General features: G+C 39.5%; 1 protein-coding gene across 2 annotated transcripts in view; it reads right to left on the reverse strand.

Moving 5' to 3' along the window:
• Positions 1-22669, reverse strand: part of Cals (calsyntenin-1) — a 466513-nt gene that overhangs the window by 400646 nt on the left and 43198 nt on the right. For both annotated transcript variants that reach the window (XM_067140904.2, XM_067140903.2), the window contains exon 2: positions 12151-12308. In XM_067140904.2, the coding sequence (XP_066997005.1) occupies positions 12151-12308 (158 nt within the window). The remainder of the gene's footprint in view (positions 1-12150; positions 12309-22669) is intronic.

Here is a 22669-nt window from a genome sequence, read left to right on the forward strand (position 1 = left end):
AAGGACTCTTTCGTAGGCTTAATATTTTCTTACTATCCTAGACCAAAAACACTGTACACCATCATTGATATTGTTTTTGTTTGTACACTTAAGAAAATGGAAATTGCAACACCATGAAGGCATTTGTTGTTTGTGTTGATTTTCAAGATATGGAATGATGCCATGTAGGTATTTAAACGATCAAAGTTTCAGACCCACTGGATTGTTGCTACAGGTCTCCCCACGTGATTGGGCGTGGAGGAATCAACTCCAGTATACGGACTCTGGTGTAGCGTAGTTGACTTGCAGTCTGTGCAGTGAAGTGTTCCTCGTCAAACATGCCTCGACGACAGAGAAGAGCACGCTATCAACAACTGCCGCCGTTTGAGAGGGCTCGGATAATTGGGCTGTGTGAGGCTGGATTATCACTAAGGACTGTTGCTGCACGTGTTGGCCGACAGGCATCTACGGTACAACGTGATGGCAGCAGTGGTCAAATGAAGGTACCCACACTCGTAGACCTGGCACAGGCCCAGCGTGACGGACAACTGTGAGAGAGGATCGCCGCATCATTCGGATGGCCTGGATGGAACCCCATGCAACAACAGCACAAATTTGAGCAGCTGTGGCACCCCACGTTACACAACAAACAGTTCGTAATCGCCTGCGTGCAGCTGGCTTACGAGCCCGTGTCCCTGCAGGTGTTCCATTGACCCCACAACAGCGACATGTAAGGCTGGCCTGGTGTTGAGAAAGATCGACATGGGTCGACGAATGGCATAGGGTCATCTTTAGTGATGAATCGCGCTTCTGTCTTGCCCGCAGTGATCGCCGGAACCGTGTGCGCCGACGTACCGGGGAGAGGGGCCGCCCAGATCTTATTGTCGAGAGGCACACAGGGCTAACACCAAGCATTATGGTCTGGGGAGCTATTGGCTTTAATGTGAAATCACAATTAGTGCTTGTTGAGGGCACTATGACTGCTCGACAGTACGTTGATAGGGTACTCAATCCAGTGGTTGTCCCTATGATGGCGAACATTGCTAATGGGATGTTTCAGCAGGACAATGCCCGGGTTCACACTGCACGCATCTCCAGAGAAGTTCTCCACGACATCACAACCTTAGAATGGCCCGCCATATCCCCGGACCTCAATCCTGTTGAGCATGTGTGGGACATGATGGGTTGACAACTGGCCAACCGTCCTCAGCCACCCACAACTCTGGAACAACTGACCCGTGCAGTGCAGCAAGCATAGGCCACAATTCTTCAGGAAGCGATCAAGGGCCTTATTGACTCCATGCCTCGACAAATTCATCAATGTATTGCAGCTCGTGGTGGGCACATCCTGTATTGATTGTTGTCCAAACTTGCAGTCAGAGGGACCTGAAAGTGTAATCATTGAATCACAACCGAACACTCGTCCTGCATGTTCAATTACAGCAATGTAGCACCACTCCTTCTGGGTGTTGCAATTTCCATTTTCTTCAGTGTATTTAACCCTGAAATGGTATGATGTGATTTTTACTAAACGAATCACACATATGTTTGTACAGAACAGGCTTCAGTGCAAACTGCACCGGCCCTCGCAATGTCTTCCCCCCCCACTCAACTCACAAGGTCAGCGCACGTGCAACTGTTGTGCTGGCAGCTCTTGTTTTTGAGCTCTTGGCGTCAGTTTGTGAATGTTACGATATCATACCGATAGTATAACTATTTTATGTAGTGTTGTGTTTCAGTTTTAGTTTTATTCTTGTATCAAATGTTCATTGTTGTTGACTTAGTGTGTTGAAAATTAGTGCCATATATTAAGTGCATCTTTTTACTTGGTTTTGTCCATTTTTAAGCAGTTTTTGCTATACTACTACTTTTTTTAATAAAATGGCTTTGTCACCATTGGAGATTGACAAACTTTTAAACGATGACAGATTTGATACAAAGATGAAGGAGATGGTGGAAGTGAGTCAGAAAATAACATTTTAGCATACTCTGGGAGTGACGACTTTATAAATTCATCCTCAGATTTAATGCTGATGACAACGCCGTAGGTGTGACTCAGTTTTAGAAAAACACCACCTAGATGTACAGTAAATTTGGTCAATTTCCTTTGTCTGTTAAGTTATGTAAATAGTTTTATTATTATTTTATTTTTAACTGTATGATTAAGTATGCTTCTGACACGAGTATATAAAAAAACAAAAGAATTCAGTGTACACATCAGGAGTGGCTGGCCCACACAGCGCAAGATCTTCACAACCCTGGTCCCTCTGGTAGTTGTGGGACAAAATCCGTTACAACTCTATCTGCTGAATCAAGACCTGATAATAGGAACACTACTACCACCACCACCACTACTACTACTACTACTGGTTCTTCAGGATCTGCAAGCTCAACTCCATACTGAACAACAAAATTAATCAAAGAAAAAACAGTTATTCCTGGATTGAAAATCCTCCAACCGTAAGTACAAGAAATACCCCTAGAAATATTGTAAATATTCGACAACAGCCTAAAGGTAGAGGTAAAGATGTTCTAACTCCTTTTGATGTGTTTCAGTTGTTCTTTACCGATACTATGATAAATTTAATCGTTATTCATACGAATGAGGAAATAGTAAGAAAACAAGCCAATTACAAAACAATTCACTTTTCAAACAGTCAAACCTCTCCCACAGAGATAAAGGCACACTTGGGGATTCTGATATTCTCAGCTCTCCACAAGGACAATAGCCTAAACACAGCAATAATGCTTGATCCTTCTGTAAGTGATAATGTTTACAGAGTTTGCTTTAGTGAAAAGCAATTCCAATTTTTATTAGAATGTCTCAGAATTGATGACAAAACTACCCGAGCTGATAGTAGAGACTGATCGCTTCGCACCAATAATGGACCTTTGGGAATCTTTCATAAAATTATGCACATAATTATGAGGCAGGCCCATATCTCACCATTGATGAGCAGGTGTTTTGCATTTAGAGGCAGATCTGCATTCAAAATATATATGCCTTCACTGTAAGAATTCGGAGTGTAGACCCGTCAGATCCTCAGATTTTACATTTCGGAGGCAGAAATCGACATTCGCATTTGCTGGTTTTTCATGAGATCGTTGAGAGGGTGCTCGTATTTCTACTGTAATATTTGAAAATAATTTCATAGTCTACAATGCTTTGTTTTAATTCATTCAATGTATTTTTTCTCACTTATGCGTATCTACCTATTTATTTTCAGATCAAGATTTCGAAGGGTTTTCAATTTTCCCAAAGTAAAGCCACAAGTGGGCACTCAGCAAAAGTCAAAGAATTTAAAAAAAAAGGAAATCGAAGAAAGAAGCACTGATACAACCTTTGTTCAACCAGCAACAGCACTTGGACGAGTTCTCTTTCAGAGTTTGAAGGGTGTTCTTAAGCGCCAACATACCCCTCTACAAGGTCGAACATACTGAGATTAGAGCTCTCTTCAAGGACTTTGGAGGAAGAGAGTTGCCTCATGAGTCGACACTATATAAAAATTAAATTTCTTCAGAGTATAAAGTATTAATTCATGCACGATTGCCGGATTCCGCATTCTCGTTTAAACAATTTAGAAGTAATTTTAACATGGATGAAGGTAATCTCTCGGTAATACCTTCATTCCATGAATTATATTCATTCAGATACTTTTTACACCAGGCTCTACACGCAAACAGGGACGACATCGGGAGCCACCCACTTTGGTTATCTACAGACGAGACCACAGACAGTTGTGGAAGATACATGGCCAACATTATTGTTGGAAAACTCAGTCCCAGTGAACCGGAAAAGGGCCACTTAATTCTGTGCAGGGAGCTAGATGTGACAAACCATGGTACCACTGTGTAAACAGCGCAAGCAGCTCTGCGTAACTATACTTTTGTTAATTTATTTTTCGAGCGTTTTGCCAAAGAAGAATAAGTACAGTCTGGCTATAATTTCAATGCATGCTACGTATGCTCAGTGAAGACTGATAGTTCTGATAGTTAAATACCTCTTACAGTCGTACGACATGTCAAGAATCTGTTCACCCTTCATTTTATGCATTCCTGTTTCAGGCTTGCTGTGGCCAAACTTTTCAGATGAGGAAGTAAACAAAGTACTCGCATTGGTGACTGACGCTGCTCCCTACATGATTAAGGCTGGGAAGAGCTTCAAGCTTCTCTAACCGAAGATGTTACATGTTACGTGTCTTGCCCATGCAATGCACAGAACTGCTGAGGAGATGCGCGAAAAACCGTCCAGCGTCAACAGCATCATTTCTTCAGTGAAGAAAATTTTCGTCAAGTCTCCTTCTCGCGTACGTGCCTTCAAGACGATGCATCCAGTGCTCCCTTTACCTCCTGAGCCCATACTGACGCGATGGGGAACTTGGATCTTGGCTGCCTTATATTATGGTGAAAATCCTAGGGCAATTGAAGAGGTAAGACTACTTGAAATGTTTAAAATCTTCTCATTTTCGAGGTTTTCTCTATCATTCTTTTCATACCTTTTATGTTTTCTCCATCATACGGCGCCTAATTTTGTAATTTTCTCAGTTATTATCCTCGGCTAATGTTTTTCAATTATATATTTTTCCAGGTGATCAATACGTTTTCAAAATGAAGGACTTGATGCCACCCTTCACTTTCATAAACGCCTACAAGAGCGTCATTCCTGAGGTCATATCATAGAAAGAGAGATCTACCTAATCAATACCTATTTATAAAAAATTAAAAAAAAAACAGGACCGGTTTTGACTTCTCACAAAGTCATCTTCAGCTAACATACATTTACATTAGACTACACATATTCTCAATAGTAATACCTTGCCAAATTTTAAACAATTTTTTATTGAATGTCATCAAGTAGTCATGTTTTTGAGTGGTTGTCTTGTTTGTATATTTAAGTTTGTTAGAAGACTAATATTAAAAGGATAACTATTTTGAAACACATTAAAAGTTTACATTATAGGGTAAAACACATTGCTATGTACACTTGTACTATCACCTTTCAAGTTATACAGATAAAACAAATTCTTAATACAATTTGTCAGGTGTAAAAAGGTAATATACTTGAATACAGCTGTATAAGCTCTTATAACTTGTTAGGCAATTATTGCAACTGATTCGGTAGACTCCGGAACGAAGGTATATGTTGTTATTGTTAACGGTCTTGGAATTATGTACGATGCTACTGCTATTGTGTGTAGTCCTAAAGGCTATTTCGAGGTTGTGTTTTCTGGAAATGTTAGTTAATGGGTATATGTGTGTGTTATTGAAGGTGAAGGTTCCGTAGTTTTTCTTAGGTTTGTCTATTTTTAATAATTTTGTTTTGGGTCGATTTTTGAACTTCTGAATAATTGAAAAGCTATTTTTTTTTGGTATCCATTCTTTTTTGCTATTTCTTGGATCAGATGTATTTCTTCGTTGAAGTCAGTTTTTGACAGTGGTATATTAAAGGCTCTATGAGCCATACTGTAATATGCTGCTTTTTTATGGGAATTGGGATGAATGAAATCTGTTCTTATTGTGGTCATTGTACGAGTGGGCTTACGATAAATTTTGAAGGTCAAATGATTTGCCTGTCTAGTGATAGTCAAATCAAGATAGTTTAATTTGCAGTTATTCTCAGATTCTTTTGTAAACTGCATATGTGGGTCTATGGTGTTTATTCTGTCCAAAACGGTGTTATCATTAGTTAGTCTATTATCGATGATGGCATGAACGTCATCAACAAATCTGCACCAAAAGAATATTCCGTCTATTGTACTGATTGAGGTGTATTCGAGGTGGTCTATATATATTTCGGCTAGTATGCCGGAGGCGGGGGACCTCATCCGGAGTCTACCGAATCAGATGCAATAATTGCCTAACAAGTTAATAGGATGTACCAGTAGAAATTTTATTGTCAAATACAACGAACACGTCAATGCTATAAAGCATAATCATTTTTTGGCGATAGGTCAACACATGGTCGATTATAAACATAATTTTACCAACATAGATAATAATATGAAAATATTAAATACAAACCCCAAAGGACCCTTACTCAATATTACAGAAGAACTTTACATAACAATAGACCAATATACCAACCCCAATTTCAACATTAACGAAACAACTGAAAAAACTAATATTTTATTTAACAAAATTATCCCTATTGTAAAGAACTACTATCTCACAATAGTAAACAAACAACGTCACACACAAACCACAGCGCAAGTGACGTACACGCCTAACTCCGCCCCTACTCCCATAACTCTCCCTACGTACCCCTCCACTCCCCTCGCGGCGATGGACACCAGCACCAGAAGTACACGCTATAGTACAAGCCAAGCAGCTAAGCTGTACGCTTCTCAACCATTCAACAGCAGTAAGTAACTGTTACGTACACACACACAAGTTGACAAACTCAAACACCTTTAAATTTCTAATTAACTTAATTTACCTCTTACAGATAGTTATCAGATGTCATAGACTGGAAGAGGGCTACCTACAACAACTGCTTTACACACCAGTGTATCCTGCTTTTATGGTTTCAAGATTAATAACTTCAACAGCACACACTCATCTTCAAACCAGAACACTTTGACAATATTAGAAAAATGCAAGCTACGCAGTGTTTGGACTCAATGTAAACATTGTATAATGATGCTAAATGCCCCATATGAACTTAGCATGCATACGCAACGAAACAAATGCCCCACATGAGCTCAACATATACCTTCACGAATGTTTATACTTTTCATTTGATTCATCAATAGACGTTTGCATCTTGAAGTGTACTTTCACCTTGTGTGCAATTAATGTATTCTACATGGTTTACAACTTGTCAATCAACACAGTTTGTAAGTTACCTATTTTACTATTATTATGAATGTAATACGTTTCATTATGTGTATATCAATCTAACTTCCAACTCATGTTTTTTCACTTGACAAGGTAAAAAGCCTAACACAACATTATAAGAGCTTATACAGCTGTATTCAAGTATATTACCTTTTTACACCTGACAAACTGTATTAAGAATTTGTTTTATCCGTATAACTTGAAAGGTGATTGTACAAGTGTACATAGCAATGTGTTTTACCCTATAATGTAAATTTTTAATGTGTTTCAAAATAGTTATCCTTTTAATACTAGTCATCTAACAAACTTAAATATACAAACAGGACAACCACTCAAAAACATGACTACTTGATGTCATTCAATACAAAATTGTTTAAAATTTGGCAAGGTATTACTATTGAGAATATGTGTAGTCTAATGTAAATGTATGTTAGCTGAAGATGACTTGGTGAGAAGTCGAAACCGGTCCTGTTTTTTAAAAGAATTTTTAATAAATAAGTATTGATTAGGTGGATCTCTCTTTCTTTCTATGATATGTGCTAGATATCAATACGGAACAAAAATGAAATTAATTAATCAAGATTCCTGAGGTCATCCTAAAGTTGGAATCGTGACGGATGGTGTAGGTTGATGTGGTCGCTACAATACAAGAAGTCATCCAAGAAGCCGACTCGTGGCCTGGAGAGACCGGGAAAACTGTGAAACAATAGTTTGTGTTTGTGCTGGCTCGAAATCCCGGTTGGAGTGCAGCATTGGACTTTGAGAGTCTGCACCATCAGAGGATTTTCCGAACTACTCTGCACAAGAAGCAGCATTTACCTCTCGTGTCAGTTGACGTTGAAAGATAGTTCTCATCATAGAAACTTTTATTGACTGATTTAAGAAAATCAGTCAAAACTGAAAACATAGAAAGAATTCTTGCTGTACAGACCAATGCAGATCTACTTCATTGACTCGCCTAATTCTGAACATTTTGTAAATTAACTTTTAAATTGTAACTTTTATTTTTATTCATATATATTCATATATATACTTGAAACTTGAATGCGAGTATATCGCAGTGTATCATACATACAATTAGAAAATAAAGCTCTTATATAAAGATATACTCTTGGTTTTTTTCGTTTCACTTTCATTTCTATAGTTTTTAACAGTGTTTCTCGAGCATATTCTGCATATTTAACCGCATATAATGGGTTTTTCGAGCATATCTATTGAGCATATAATGGGTTTTTCGAGCATATCTATCAAGCATACAACACATTGTTTTCGAGCATATCAATCCGAGCCCTACTCATAAGATATTGGCAGGAGCTCTGAAAATATACCACTAGACTTAGTTATTTGCATAACATTAATTTTGGTTTGCCCTATAAAAATCAGTCTCATATTACAGAAAACTTACCATTATATGCTCGCTGAGGCTGTAAGAATTCTTCAGGTACATGTTGTTGATACTGAGGTTCCATGTCCACTTGTAAATCACCAGAACGTTCCAAATCTACAGATTCAAAGGCTCCGTTGAAGGTAGTCCTGTATTTGAAGAGCTTATCTTCCTTCACAACCAGAGCTTCTCCGTGTGGTCATGTCTTGAAAGAGCACTTCGGTTTATAATGGCATTTCAAAAAGGTTGTCCAAACACGTATAATCTCCTGTTCAACAGGAATTACTTTAAAAGGCCTTGGATTGACTCTTGCGGTTTGGAATGCATTAACCCAGTCATCTGGTACCTCTGCAACAGTTTTCTTTTCTATCAAACCGAAGTTCTTATCACATTTCATATACGAGTGTCCTCTTATCGGAAATACAATTTTGACACTATCTAATCTCTTAATGGTGTGAACAACATAGTGAAGATATAAAAACATTGCGTAGTTCTTATTCTGTCCCGAGCAGGAATCACGGAATATCACAAGAACCCTGACTTTTGGATCAAGGACCTCACTCATAATTATGCAGAAAACTAACAACTTCATTCGCTCCTTTATTCCCTACATCTTCAGTGTTGGTATTCAGCCTGAAGGCTGGTTTGATCCTCTACAGCTCCACCAACAGCTGTCATAGATAGCCTGGGTGTCACTGAAGAGGCATACTAGGGAAGTGAGGAGTGAGGTAGTTTCCCGTTGCTTTCCTCACTGAGCCAGAAGTTTGCTATTGCATATCAGTCTGCCAAGCCCACTGAAATGCATGCACCAACCGACCCTATGAGCGATATTTTCACACCATTCATAACAGGGACTGGCTGCATAAGGAATTGCATTACTGGCATCTCTCATACCTCGGTCACTTTCATACTGTCAAAGCCAAGGATGAGACTGAGACAGGCCAATGAGAGTAACAAATTTATTCTAGGCCATACCAGAAGACATAGTGCACTGTAAACACTACATCCTGCCAGCAAAGGCATACATCTTCAGTATAAGTATAAAATACTGCATCACGATCAGACAGTCGATGAATGTTGAAATTGTAGAAAGACAGTTGACTCTTGTAATAGACATCATTAGTGCTGATGTTAGGCAGGGGTAAGTTCTTTTGATAGTCCATGCAAACTGCTTCCATTCCAGCTGTCTTTTTACTTTGTTTCCTTGCTATTCGCTTCCTCGTATAAAACGTAATAGCTCTTAACTGGTGAACCTGATTTTCCATAGTAAGTAATTTAATTGTATCTGTAATCTCTTGTTTTTCTTGTTCAGCGACATTCTGTGAAAGTTTTGCATTCAAAGTCTTTAATTCTGCTTGAAATTTGTCACATGTTGAACAGGTATCGGTACGTGGGTACCCAAATGACAAGTTAAATTTGCTATTAAACACCTTTCTGTAGGTCTCGTATGAAACTAGAAGTTCAGGGTATGCTTCTTTATATAATTCATAGCATTTTTTTTATCGTTAGTTCTTCTGGAAGGTAAATTCTTTCTGTCTTTTCCTTTCCATAGTGGCTCTTCCTTCCCTTAAATGAACCTATGTGGTTTATAAGAGCTTCCTCCTTTTCTTTGGATTTTTCCATGGCCGATTACAATGTGTGCCTCTTTAATCCTTAGATTTTCCTGTTTCCTTCATACACGACTGTATTGTCGCCAATCTGCGCTTTGTTATTTCATGAAAAGCAATGAAGGCATTTTGACAAACAGGAATTTCCTTCATGGAGCCATTTTGTTTGATTCTTACTATGTAGCGGAAAGAGCAATCTCCTGCATTGGAATCAACATGCCTAGGCCTTCTACGAGCAATTAATGTCACAGAAATTAAGCTGGTTTAATAAGAAGATTGATCGTTCCAGTTACATAGCAAATTAATGTTCCTGATAAGTTCTGCTCTTTCGTGGGGTTCGATTATTTTGAAACACTCAAATAAAGAACATTTGCAGTCATTGCCTAACACATGAGACATTGCCCTCAGATCCCTACAAACTGTACTCATTCTACCATAACGTTTTCTCTTTTTAGCTGCTTGCTGAACAGATGGCTTCTCACCTTCATCTTCCAAAGATCCACTCATTTTAGAGATCCCACACGAACCACACCACTCTCAAATTTAACAGTTAACACTATTATACGAAAAAAGAACACTGAATAACTTTAACCACAACTTACCGCGTGCGAGCTCACAACTCAACTGACCGAACTGCTGTAAGCAGCTGTGGAACAAAATGCGTTTGGACTTGCCCCGTTCTTTCCACGAGGAAGAGGACTTGGGACGATCTTTCAGTTTCCACTAAAATTATAAACCTCTGTTTCTCAGTGACTTGCCGCGTTATTTGAAATTAATTTCAACAGATCTGTAGTGATGATAGCTGGCCATCAGAATGCGCCATAAACTCATTTTCGAGAAAAATGGACTTACCCCGTTCTTTCCGTGGGGTCTTCACATTTTAAAGTTTTTCAGCACATAAAAAATATTTTTCACATTTTCAGCACATAAAGAGCTGCTCCCTAGTAATAAATGGTGACTGATATTCACTCCTGATAGTGTATTATGTGTTACACTGTTCCACTGCTATGCCAGAGCCGAGGAGGACTGCAATGCCATTCGAATGAGGTGTCCATCTTCTCGGGGGGGGGTCTGCGTGGTGCCAGCAGACCATCTCGTATTCTCCAGCCTTTTGTGAACCATTCTGTACACACCTGTTGCACTGCCGACACACTTCGTCCCATACGAGCAGCAATTTCCTGGATGGATGCATCACGTTCCCTCATGCCAATAATACGCCCTCTTTCAAACTCATTCATTTGACGGAACAGTTCTTGCACACATCTGTGAAGCATCCTAGACATATGCTCAAGTCACATTGATCCATTACCTTTGGTTTATAGCGAAAATGAGAGCCACAGGCACATTTTACCAGTCGCTGGCAGTGCGCCGAGATATGAATGTGGACCTTGAACCTGAGGGCTGACATGGCTCAAATGCTATCATTTCTTCAGATCATACTAATGCACATGGTCTTGTGAATATGAACTTCCTATCTCCAGTCTTTCATGGTGTTTTGTCTTTTATGAACATGAGTGTATATACATAAGGAACGCAGCACTGCGTTAAGTTGAACAGCATGTGGAAGCTGAGCCAACTGATGCTATGCTTCTTAGAAAAATCATGATATTGCTGTTCAAAAACTAGGCTGTATTTCAAAACAAAAGAAGATTTCACAAAAAATTAAATTTTATGTTTCTTTTAAAAGGGTAATGTTAGCCCATATCCAATACAGGTATGTATAGGTACTATATGGTTCAACATTTTTTTTGTCCTCATTAAACATTTATTCGTGCATTATCATTTGATTTTCTTATTTGCGTGCAATTTGAAGTGTTTGCCCTTCGAGGTAATGTCGGCCTCAATTGACTCAAATTACTGGAACTCTACCGCACATTCATCAGCTTTGTGAGGGATATGAAACAAGTACCACATGTACAACCACAATTGCAGACATTTTACCAGGTACAAGCATTAATGCTATACAATGCACTAACATGCTATTCTCTGTGTATTACAATCAAAACAAGATTTCATGTGTCCCTGGACAGAAAAAGGTTGCCAGCATTTCAAACAGATGAGTGTATCAAAGAAATAATGAACACGCAGCTTTCATCAAAAGAAAATCATTCTGCAAGGTAAGGATACAAAAACAGTGCCCGATAATGGCATGTGCCTTGATAATAATGGGAACTAAGCAGAAAAATAAAAGAATACAATGGATATACATAAAATGTTTTGATTCCCCCCCAACCAAGAGAACTGAGATTTACCTAATTCTGTCCAGTTCTGTATGTAGTCCCTTTTCTACTACTACCAAACCACAAAAATAATCAACAATTGGTAATATCAGATTTAACATACCTCAAAAGGCGCTTCCCCATGATGTTTGTTGACGATTCGAAAACTGCATATCTTAGCACCAATCGCCTTGATCCTCGGCCTCACCTCCACGAGGGTTTCGTTTTCCTTTACTAAGCCATGATATCCACTCTCCAAACTAGGCAGATCTAATCGGGGTACTAAAAAACAAACAATCATAAAATAATAAAAGCACATTAAATACAATAGAAAACTTTTATAATATATTTTAGTATGAGAACATACAGAATCCAACCCTCAAATTCACTTCCTCTTACAGTCCATTCATTGCACAAGAAACACTAGTATCGGTTGTGATTGACAGAATGAGCTGCACAAGCTACCAACTAAAATAATATGACAATCTAGAATTATTAATAACAGAATATCGTAACAGACTTACTGTGCCTACATCACAGCACTAATAAATGCTTAACATAATTTTCTTTTCACGTACCACAGATGCTTTTTCCCCCCCCCCCCTATACTGAAAGTACCAAATGACTGTAATAAATGAGTAATAATACTTATATTTAAGAAGGGGGACAAGAAGATGTGATCATTATTGGGAAATCGCACTCATATCTCAGGTAGCAAAAATAATGGAAAGGTTACTAGAAAAGACAATGGAAAGAAAGGTGGAAGGACAATTACAAGAAGACCAACGTGGATTTTGAAATGGAAAATCAACATCACACCCTATCTTCAGTATGAGGCACTTAATGGAAAAACATTGAGGATACGGAGGAGATATGGTGACAAAATTCCTTGATTTAGAAAAGGCTTATGATAAGAGTACCTAGAACAAAGGTATGGAAAGTAACAAAACAGAAAGGATTTGGAAAACAAAAAATGATAGAATATGAGCAAGCAACATACAAAAATTGTTGCAGTAGTGTCCAGGCACATGTGGGGAGGAGAGTGGTTTTGGAATGAAAATGGACCACAAAAGGAAGTGTGCTGTTGCTACTGTTATAATGGTTATGGACACAATTGTGAAGGAGAAAAGGGTAAAATACCGTGACAGGGAGATGTTTGCAGATGATATTGTGGTATGGGGAGCAAACAGAAGAAGTAGGCCTACAAGGGCAACTCGACATGTTGAGCGAGATTATTGAAAATTATGGAATGAAAATTATCACAGAAAAGTCAAGGGCCCCACAGACGATCCGTCGTAGTGTCTGTCTTACCTGCACAGTTCTAAGATGACAGGTAAGATTAAAAGTAAAATATTGACTCTGTACCATGTTAGGTTTGGCTCTTAGTAAATCTGTCGGCAGCTGATCTCCTGTGCGTGTACAGGTAAGCCTGCAAGCAAGTTGGAGCATGTGTGGGGTCTTCAGTCTTAGCGTAATTAGTAGTCAATTGCTCCGGCTGAGCACTTTGCTCGTAGGACATAATGTTAGACTTGAGAATTATACATAGAGCATTTTAAAATGAATTCATCCAGCTATACTATTCTAATCAGTGCTTATGGAAAATAACAAATACATCAATAAAAAAAACAAAAAGAATGTTGCTTATGAACAATTACGCATAAAGTTGTTGAAAACTGATCCCGACGCTACAAAAACAGCAGTTACAATGAGTTTAGAGAAAGGTCCCACCTAATCAATACATGTTTACCATGTGTGATTATACATCACATATATGTTTGTATGCATGCACAATGTGGGTCTAGTTTCAACCAAATGTTGGTCATCTTACATGATCCTACAAATGCTAATTAATCATACTAAACTTTGATTTCAAGCTTTCATGAAACATCATAAGAATATAAACTCAAATACAATCAACACTATTGAAGCTCTTTCCAGGACAATTTGCATCTTATTCTTAGCACCACTTCCACACAAGTCCTATTGCACCACTTTGTGGATTTCGAAACAGCAGTACTCATGTCACATTCACGATTGTATTGTGAATATTGAAACTCTTATACGGTAGTCATACTTTCTCAAGACTCAACCAATCCAATAGGATGAATCTGGCATTCATCAAACATCATTATACAGGGTGACTGAAAAGTCCACTAACATTTGATAAAACAATATTTTATGGAATGCTGGAGGTAGAGGTAATAACTGACACACGATTGTCATGACATGGGGTTTTATAGACACCAAGTAAATTACAGAAAATGACCAATAGATGGTGCTACATACAATACACAAGCAATAATTAGCATAACAATCAAGGTTTAGCAAAGACAATGTTTTTTTTAAGACAAGTTCAACATGTCGGCTGTCATTCATCAACACTACCTGCAGTCAAGGGGAAATGTTGTGAACAGCACTGTACAATATATTCATACGTATGGTGAGAAATTGTTGTCAGATGTTGTCTTTTAGGATCTATAATGAGGTCTGATGATCACGGTTGACTTGCGACTTCAGGTAACCCCACAACCAGTAATCACATGGATTGAGGTTGGGGGACCGGGCAGGCCAAGTATGATGTGCCACGATTGCAGACACATATGACAACCTCTACTACGACAGCTCCTTTTATACCATACACGGGTCTCATGCGGCATCACTGACGTGTCGCTGTCCGGCACCATCTGTTGGCCTGTTTGGCACTCAGTGTCAATAAAACCCCATGTCATGTCAAGCATGTGTGGCCATTTGTATCTGACATGTAGCTGCCCAGCATCATCTGTTGGTCATTTTCTGTACTTTATTTTGATGTCAATAAAACCCCATGTCATGCCAATAGTGTTTATAGGCTATAAATTTTATTTTTGTTCCATACAGAAGTGAAATTATAAGAAATAAATTGACAAGTGGGTCCACCTTTTCAATACGATATAGCAAGTAAATGATATTGCATCAGTCTTGATATATTGTATTGTTAATTTATTTCTTATTATGCCAATCGTGTGCCAATTATTACCTCTCTACCTCCAATATTCCTCATCAAATATTGGACTTTCGGGTCACCCTCCCTATTTTGGCGTGACGTCATTAGAAGAAAAAAATAAATTTTAAGATTTTTTTTACACTTGTGACGTCATTAGGATGCAAAAGATTTACTTTTTAAGATTTAAACCCCTGTTCATCAAATACTACCACATGGTTCAATAAGCACACTATCTAATTTTATGTACAAGTTTGTCACTGTTTTATACCCTGACTAACAAAAAAAGTGAAGCACCCAGGAGTGATTGAAAGTGAATGAAACTATATAATAGGCCTATGTATAATATGCTGAAAGACTATGTGCCTTTACCAAACTGATTACAATATGGGATGAAAGAGACAAGGCCTTCGGCAGTTACAGGTGGAATATTGGTCCCAGGCCAGTAGAGTGTCGCACCCCCCACTAGCCGCAATGCATGCCCTTATGCGGTTTGGAATGGTGTCAAACAGCCTTTGGATCCTTTCCTAAAGGAAAGCTCGCCCACAGTTGTTGCAGCTGTACCTTCAGATCCTGCAGGTTGGTACTGAGATGGAGTCCCCTTCCAATGTCATCCCACATGTGTTTAATGATGGAGAGGTCCGGAGATCTTGCTGGCCACGCAAGGACCTCAACATGCTCAAGGCAGGTCCATAGACACACTTGCTATGTGTGGACTTGCATTATCTTGTTGGAACACTGTCCCAGGGTGCTGTGCCATAAGGGGTAGGACATGCGGATGCAGAATGTCTGTGACGTATCGCTGTGCCATCAAAGTCTGCCGAAGCACTATTAGAGGTGACCTGAATGCATATCCTATGGCTCCCCACACCATGATGCCAGGGATTACGCCTGTGTGTCTTTCCACAATATGGGCAGGAACTGCCCTCTGCCCTCGATGCCTCCAAACCCGCACACGACGGTCATCTGAGGATATGGAGAAGCAGGACTCATCACTGAACATGATGCGAAGCCAGTTATCCTCTGTCCACGTCCCCGGGCAAGGCACCACTCCAAACGCAGGCGTTGGTGTTCTGGTGTCAATGGCAATCGATGCATGGGGCGGTAGGACCCCAATACAGCGGATGCGAGTCATTGAGACACTGTGCGGGAACTCACAGGATGTTGTAGAGTCTCCAGTACATGTTCAAAGATGGCGGGTGCTGAAGTTATGGTATCCTGAAATGCTTGGCGCACCATATAACCGTCCTCCCCTGGGGTCATGGTTCTTGGTCGAACCGAACCTGCACAACATGATTGATGCCCTGAGGTACCCACCGAGACCAACATCAGGCCACTGTGACATCTGAATGACCCACATGCCTGGCAATTACACGATACAATCAACCAGCCTCATGCAGTCCCACAATGCGGCCTCTATGAAATGCTGTCAATTGCTAAGCGTTGTCGTCTTGGTACATAAGTTGAGGTACTTTCTGTAAATTTGGGCTGTGGTATGATAAAGCTTAATGAATACATTAAAATCTTGATAAGTGTCCTATTCATAGTGAAATGCAGCACTGAGGAATAATCTAAGCGCTGTTGGTGGCATAGTCTTCTTATCTTAAAATTGTACTATGCACGTCGAAAGGTGGTTTTCAGTGTACATGTAGGTCTTAGGATGATATGTAGGACCGAGGTTCCTCAGTTCAAGCAGAATGTGAAATCAAGAGAAGAAACGGGAGCTGATTTTAATATGGTGTTCTATAAAGGGCAAGTCATATGAAGCAAAGGTATAGAGATTTACAGTGTGAAACTCACCTTGCCGTAGCATACCAAGAAGCTTACTCTATGGAGAGGAGTTGACAACTGGAGCTGATTTGTGGGGGTAGAGTGGAGGTAGATAAGAGAGGGGAGGAAGAGAAGGGAGGGGCTTGGAGAGGAACCGCCTACGGGGGTGGTGTTGGGGGTGGGTCTGGAGGGCAATGCAGTAGGGACGTATGGCAAGGGAGGATGTTATGTAATGCGTGGAAGATCGAACGCTTTCTCGAAAACTTAATATCTTTAAAAACTGTGATAAGAAAGTCGTAAAGAATCTTGGGTCTCTCAGAAATGTCATTTAGGTTTAAATTGGGGTTGAAAAACTGATCAAGGTGTACGAAGCAATTTTCGGTGACATCTAAGAGGGCTTTTCTTAAGGTCCTGAGTATCTCTAAGTCTTGGTCTATAGTGGCAAAATTATGTTTCACGTCATGCATATGTTGGCCCACTGCCGAAAACCTATTGTATTTAATAGCATTGACATGTTCCATGTACCTAATTGAAGTTTCTTCTGGTCTGTCCTATGTACGAGAAATTACAGTTATTGCAACTAAACCGGTATACCCCTGACCTCAAGAAGGTGTTATTTTTGTTTATTGTGTTGGAGTTACGTATTATTTCTACATTCCTATTATAGGTACGAAAGGATATCTTGATATTATGTTTCTTAAAAATGTTGGTGATACTGTAAACGTTTTCGTTGAAAGTGAAGGTAGAACATGTAACAGGATTGGGTTTTTCTTTTTCTAACGTTGTATTTAGTCGATGCTTGAATTAATTAATTATTCTTTCTATGAAACAGTCATTATATCCAATAAATTTAACAATGGAACATATTGTGTCTTAGAATTCTTTCTTTAAATTTGTCTTTGACATTGGTATTTTAAATGCGCGGTCGACCATGCTATTATAAGTAGCACATTTTTGTGAGTAAGGATGTGTAGAATACTATCTTATGGTTGTAGCAGTTTGTGTGGGTTATTACTGTATATTAGGGAGGATGGGCGGCTGCTTATCGTGAGGTCTAGAAAGTTAATTTGTTTGTTGGATTCTGACTTGAGGGTGAATTTAATATCTGGATCTATATTGTTGAGGCTGTCAAGAGTAGAGATAGCGCTAGTAGTACTATCGTCAAGTATTACCAAAGTATCGACGTATCTAGACCAAAATAAAATATTGGCAAAAGTGCCATCGTTATCAATCGTTCTAAGAAATCTAGATATATTTCCGCTAAGATCCCCAAAGCCGGTGACCCTATTGCCAGTCCACCCTGTTGATATATGATGCTTTCAAAGATAAAGAAATATTATTGACTACTAATTTCAGGACCTTCATGAAGTCTTGGATCTGAAGTTTGCTTAGGGAACTGTGTGTATTTAGATTTCTTTCAATGACAGGAATTAATTTTCTGATGCCTTTGCTAGCAGGACCTAGTGTTTACAGTGCACTACGTCTTCTGGTATAGGCTAGAGCAATTTTGTTACTTTAATTGATCTGTCTCTGCCTTATCCTTGGCTTTGACAATTTGAAAGTGACTGAGGTATGAGCGATGCTAGTAATGTCATTCCTTATGCAGCCAGTCCCTGCTACGAATGGTGTGAAAATGTTGCTCATAGGGTCAGTAGGTGCATGCATTTCAGTGGGCTTGGCAGACTGATATGTAATCGAAACTCCTGGCCCGGTGAGGAAAGCAATGGGAAAATACCTCACTCCTCATTTCCCTAGTACGCCTCTTCAGTGATGCCTAGGCCATCTATGACAGCTGATGGTGGAACTGTTGAGTATCCAACCAGCCTTAGGGCTGTGGACTGAACATACATACATACATTAAGACTTGGATACATATTAGTAATGTTGAACGAGTCGATGGAATGATGGGGTTGTATTTCAAAGTTATCTAATTTCTATAGTTCTTTTTACAGATCTGACAAAAACCTATTATTCTTTAAGAATTTCTGAATGAACTGAGAAAGTTTATAAAGCGGGCTAGGCCTATAATTAATAACTGGCCGGATAGGGGCACCGGTCTTGTGGATCTTAGGGAATGCTTAGCGGTGGGCAGACCCGGATTCATGTTGTAAAGTTTTGCTTTTTCCTGATCATTGAAAAGCAACGACAGTTTTTTAGGGTTTGTTTCAAAAAGTGTTGGATTTGCTGGGTAGATTTTAATGTGTTCATTAAGCTTTATCATACCAAAGCTCAACTTTACAGAAAGTGTCTCAACTTATGTACCCAGACAACATACGACTATTACGCCGCCAACGTGTAGCAATCCTCATATATTTTATATAAACTATTTTAAATGTGTGTCCTTATACAAATTTTACCCAATGCGTGTATATTGCTGCTATATGCTGCTCTTGCTCGGTTTTATGAAAGGCTGATGATGACATTGAAAACATGTCGAAAACGGTACCTTCATAATAATAAAAATGTTGTAGTATAACTTATGTGCAACAGTTTTGTATGAATTGAAAAGGTGGTTTTCCTTACATTAAAATTACTTGTGTGATTCTCAATTCAATACGGAACAACCATGAAGTTTGTAACTTTACATGGTAACAAGTTATCAACAACAGGACGGTGCCATCACAAATGCACTCTGGCCAGTTTGTGACCAGTTTGACCTACGAGAATGACATCCTGTGACCCGTAGCCATACGTTTTCTGCACGACACCCCAGACGCCATTTCACCAGGACAATGCGCGACCACGTGTTGCTGCTTGAACACATGCCTTCTTGTTGTCACAGGATGTCAAACTGTTGCCCTGGCCTGCCCGATCACCGGACTTGTCGCCAATGAAAAATATGGTGAAATGACGATTGCGGAATTGTGACCCAATGCCGATCACCACAGATTAACTGTGGAACCAGGTTAATGCAGCATGGATGGATATAACCCAGGACGCCATTCGCGCCTTATACGCGTCGATGCTATCACGCATGGAACAAGTTATCAGTACCCATTTAGGACCCAGTGCCTACTACGCAACAGGACACATGCTGAACCTGGGTGACAAATGCTAATCGTTTCTGCAGAACATACTAATGAACAGGTCCTGTGAATACGAACTTGCTATCTCTAGTCTTTCAAGGTGTTCTGTTTTTTACGAACATGAGTGTATTTCGGCAAAGTTAACTAACAACGTGTTAACCCTCGCTACTAGCATCTACCGCACCAAACAGGGAGGCTGCGACTGAAAATTAGTGGTTATTAACACACTTCGTACGGGATTCTTTTTTTCCTTTTTGCTCAGCATTTTGTTTTTTCCCCACAGTTCCACGGCAGTGTGAATTATTCTTTCGTAATAGGTCTGATAGCAGGCGGGAAAATAAATTGAAGAGATTCAGAATAGAAACAGAGGCACAGATGTTTATGCTTTAGGGAAAAAACATTACTCACTGAGTTAGTCACTAATAATTACCAAAGCATTATAGAATGCAAGACGACAATTGTGTCAGGTTAAAAAAAAAAAAAAAAACATACGGGAAGAAATTACAGAGGAATTTAAAAGCAATCAAATTAGGAAGCAACTTAACAACAGTTCTACACAAATGTTAATGTTATATGGAGTAATGTTATTGGGTTTACGTCCCAGTAACTACTTTTACAGTTTTCGAGGACGCCGAGGTGCCAGAATTTAGTCCAGCAGGAGTTCTTGTCACGTGCCAGTAAATCTACCGACACGAGGCCAACGTATATGAGCACCTTGAGATACCACCGGACTGAGCCAGGATCGAACCTGCCAAGTTGGGGTCAGACGGCCAGTCCCTCGACCGTCTGCGCCACTCAGTCCGGCATTAATGCTATAACTACAGACAATTTAGAGACCATTCTGTTGACGGTAGATTTTGATACCCCAGCGTTGTGTCTATTATACGGAACGACCCTGTGGCGTAAACTCTTAATGCAATCAATACTTACAATACAGGAGAGAGAAATTCTGTCTGTAACCTCTCGCTAATTTCATCGACGACCTTACCGACGACGGTTTTTGACAGTTTTCAGAAACTGTTCCTCGGATAGATTTTGAAAATAGTTCTCCCTTATAGACCCATCTCCGTTAGAACACCATTTAACATATCTAAATAAAGCTATTCTGCATCCAACGCATGGTTTACAGCAGCCATTTTGCTTTCAGTCTCGAGCTAACAGTTTAACCCAGGAGAAAGTAGGGGTTAATATAACTCCGACCTTAACATAGACTTAAAACTAACCTTCCTCAGTGAAAAAGAATACATAGGGAAATTCAGAATTAAAATGGTGTAACATGGGGTTAGAGTTTAACCCACGCTGATGAAACCGGGCCTTCAGTAAGTACTAGTGTCCGACTCGTTGGCTGAATGGTCAGCGTACTGGCCTTCGGTTCAGAGGGTCCCGGGTTCGACTCCCAGCCAGGTCGGGGATTTTAACCTTCATTGGTTAATTCCAATGGCCCGGGGGCTGGGTGTTTGTGCTGTCCCCAACATCCCTGCAACTCACACACCACACACAACACTATCCTCCACCACAATAACACGCAGTTACCTACGCAGATGCCGCCCACCCTGATCGGATAGTCTGCCTTACGAGGGTCTGCACTCGGCTAGAAATAGCTACATGAAATTATTATTATTATTATTATTATTATTATTATTATTATTATTATTATTAGTAAGTACTAGTGACGGGTGGCCGTTCTGTCGCAGAGAATTGCAACTCTTAATCATTTACATACCCGCGAAGTTACACAGATATCCGACCATATTTTCTGGGTGCTTCAGTTTTTTTTTCAGGCAGTGTATTCACAGGTTGTGCACATTTTAGCTGATAAATATGGTCGTACAAACATCTCAGAACCTACGACTTGATCATAGCCAACAAAACTAGTTACTTTTAGACAAAGCTTTCTAAAAAATCCAATTAACATAAAATCACCGAGCGAGTTGGCCGTGCGATTAGGGGCGTGCAGCTGTGAGTTTGTATTCGACAGATAATGGGTTCACACAGATAATCACACTGTAGGCAGCCCTGAAGATGGTTTTCCGTGGTTTCTCATTTTCACACCAGGTTGTATATTAAGGCCACGATCGCTTCCTTCCCACTCCTAGCCCTCACCTATCCTATCGTTGCCGTAAGAACTACCTGTGCCGGTGCGATGTAAAGCAAAGCAACGTGTAATAATAATAATAATAATAATAATAATAATAATAATAATAATAATAATAATAATAATAATATAGAAGTATAAAATGTGAGGTGTAATGCACACCGCACATGTCTGCGTTCTGAAATTTGGCGCAGGTGCTTGAGGGTTAATGGTGGCGAAGTTATGGCTCAAGGTCCTATCTTACACTTAACCACAACATTTAAATTACACAATTATGTAGTAGAAATAGGAAAGATTACTACAAGCCCTGAAAACATTAAATAACATCACAGTATTAATAACGAAAGTTATTATAAATAAACTTACAGAATGTACAATCTGAAAATATAAATAATAATAATAATAATAATAATAATAATAATAATAATAATAATAATAATAATAGAATCCGCCACTGCCGGTCCCAAGCCCGGGTCCTCATCTTGCAAGTGATGAGGGAGGAGGACGAGGAGGTGGAGTAACACCTCGTAAAAAAACCCGAGTCCATCTGGCTACGGATGGTAGCATCCTGTAAGGGCCCCTCCCTGGGGTTACAGGTGAAACCTAGTCAACGGTCTCAAAGGCAGAAGAGGAATCTGATTCTCAACGGTGGAGAGAGCGGAAGAACCTAGTGAACTAAACCACGAAGAAGAAAAAAAAAAAAGAAATAAGAAATCAAAATTTCAGGCTAACAACCCAATCTTGGAATTTATTTCCTACCCTGTACTATGTA

Source organism: Anabrus simplex, chromosome 2 (assembly GCF_040414725.1).
Source record: "Anabrus simplex isolate iqAnaSimp1 chromosome 2, ASM4041472v1, whole genome shotgun sequence".
NCBI lineage: Eukaryota > Metazoa > Arthropoda > Insecta > Orthoptera > Tettigoniidae > Anabrus > Anabrus simplex.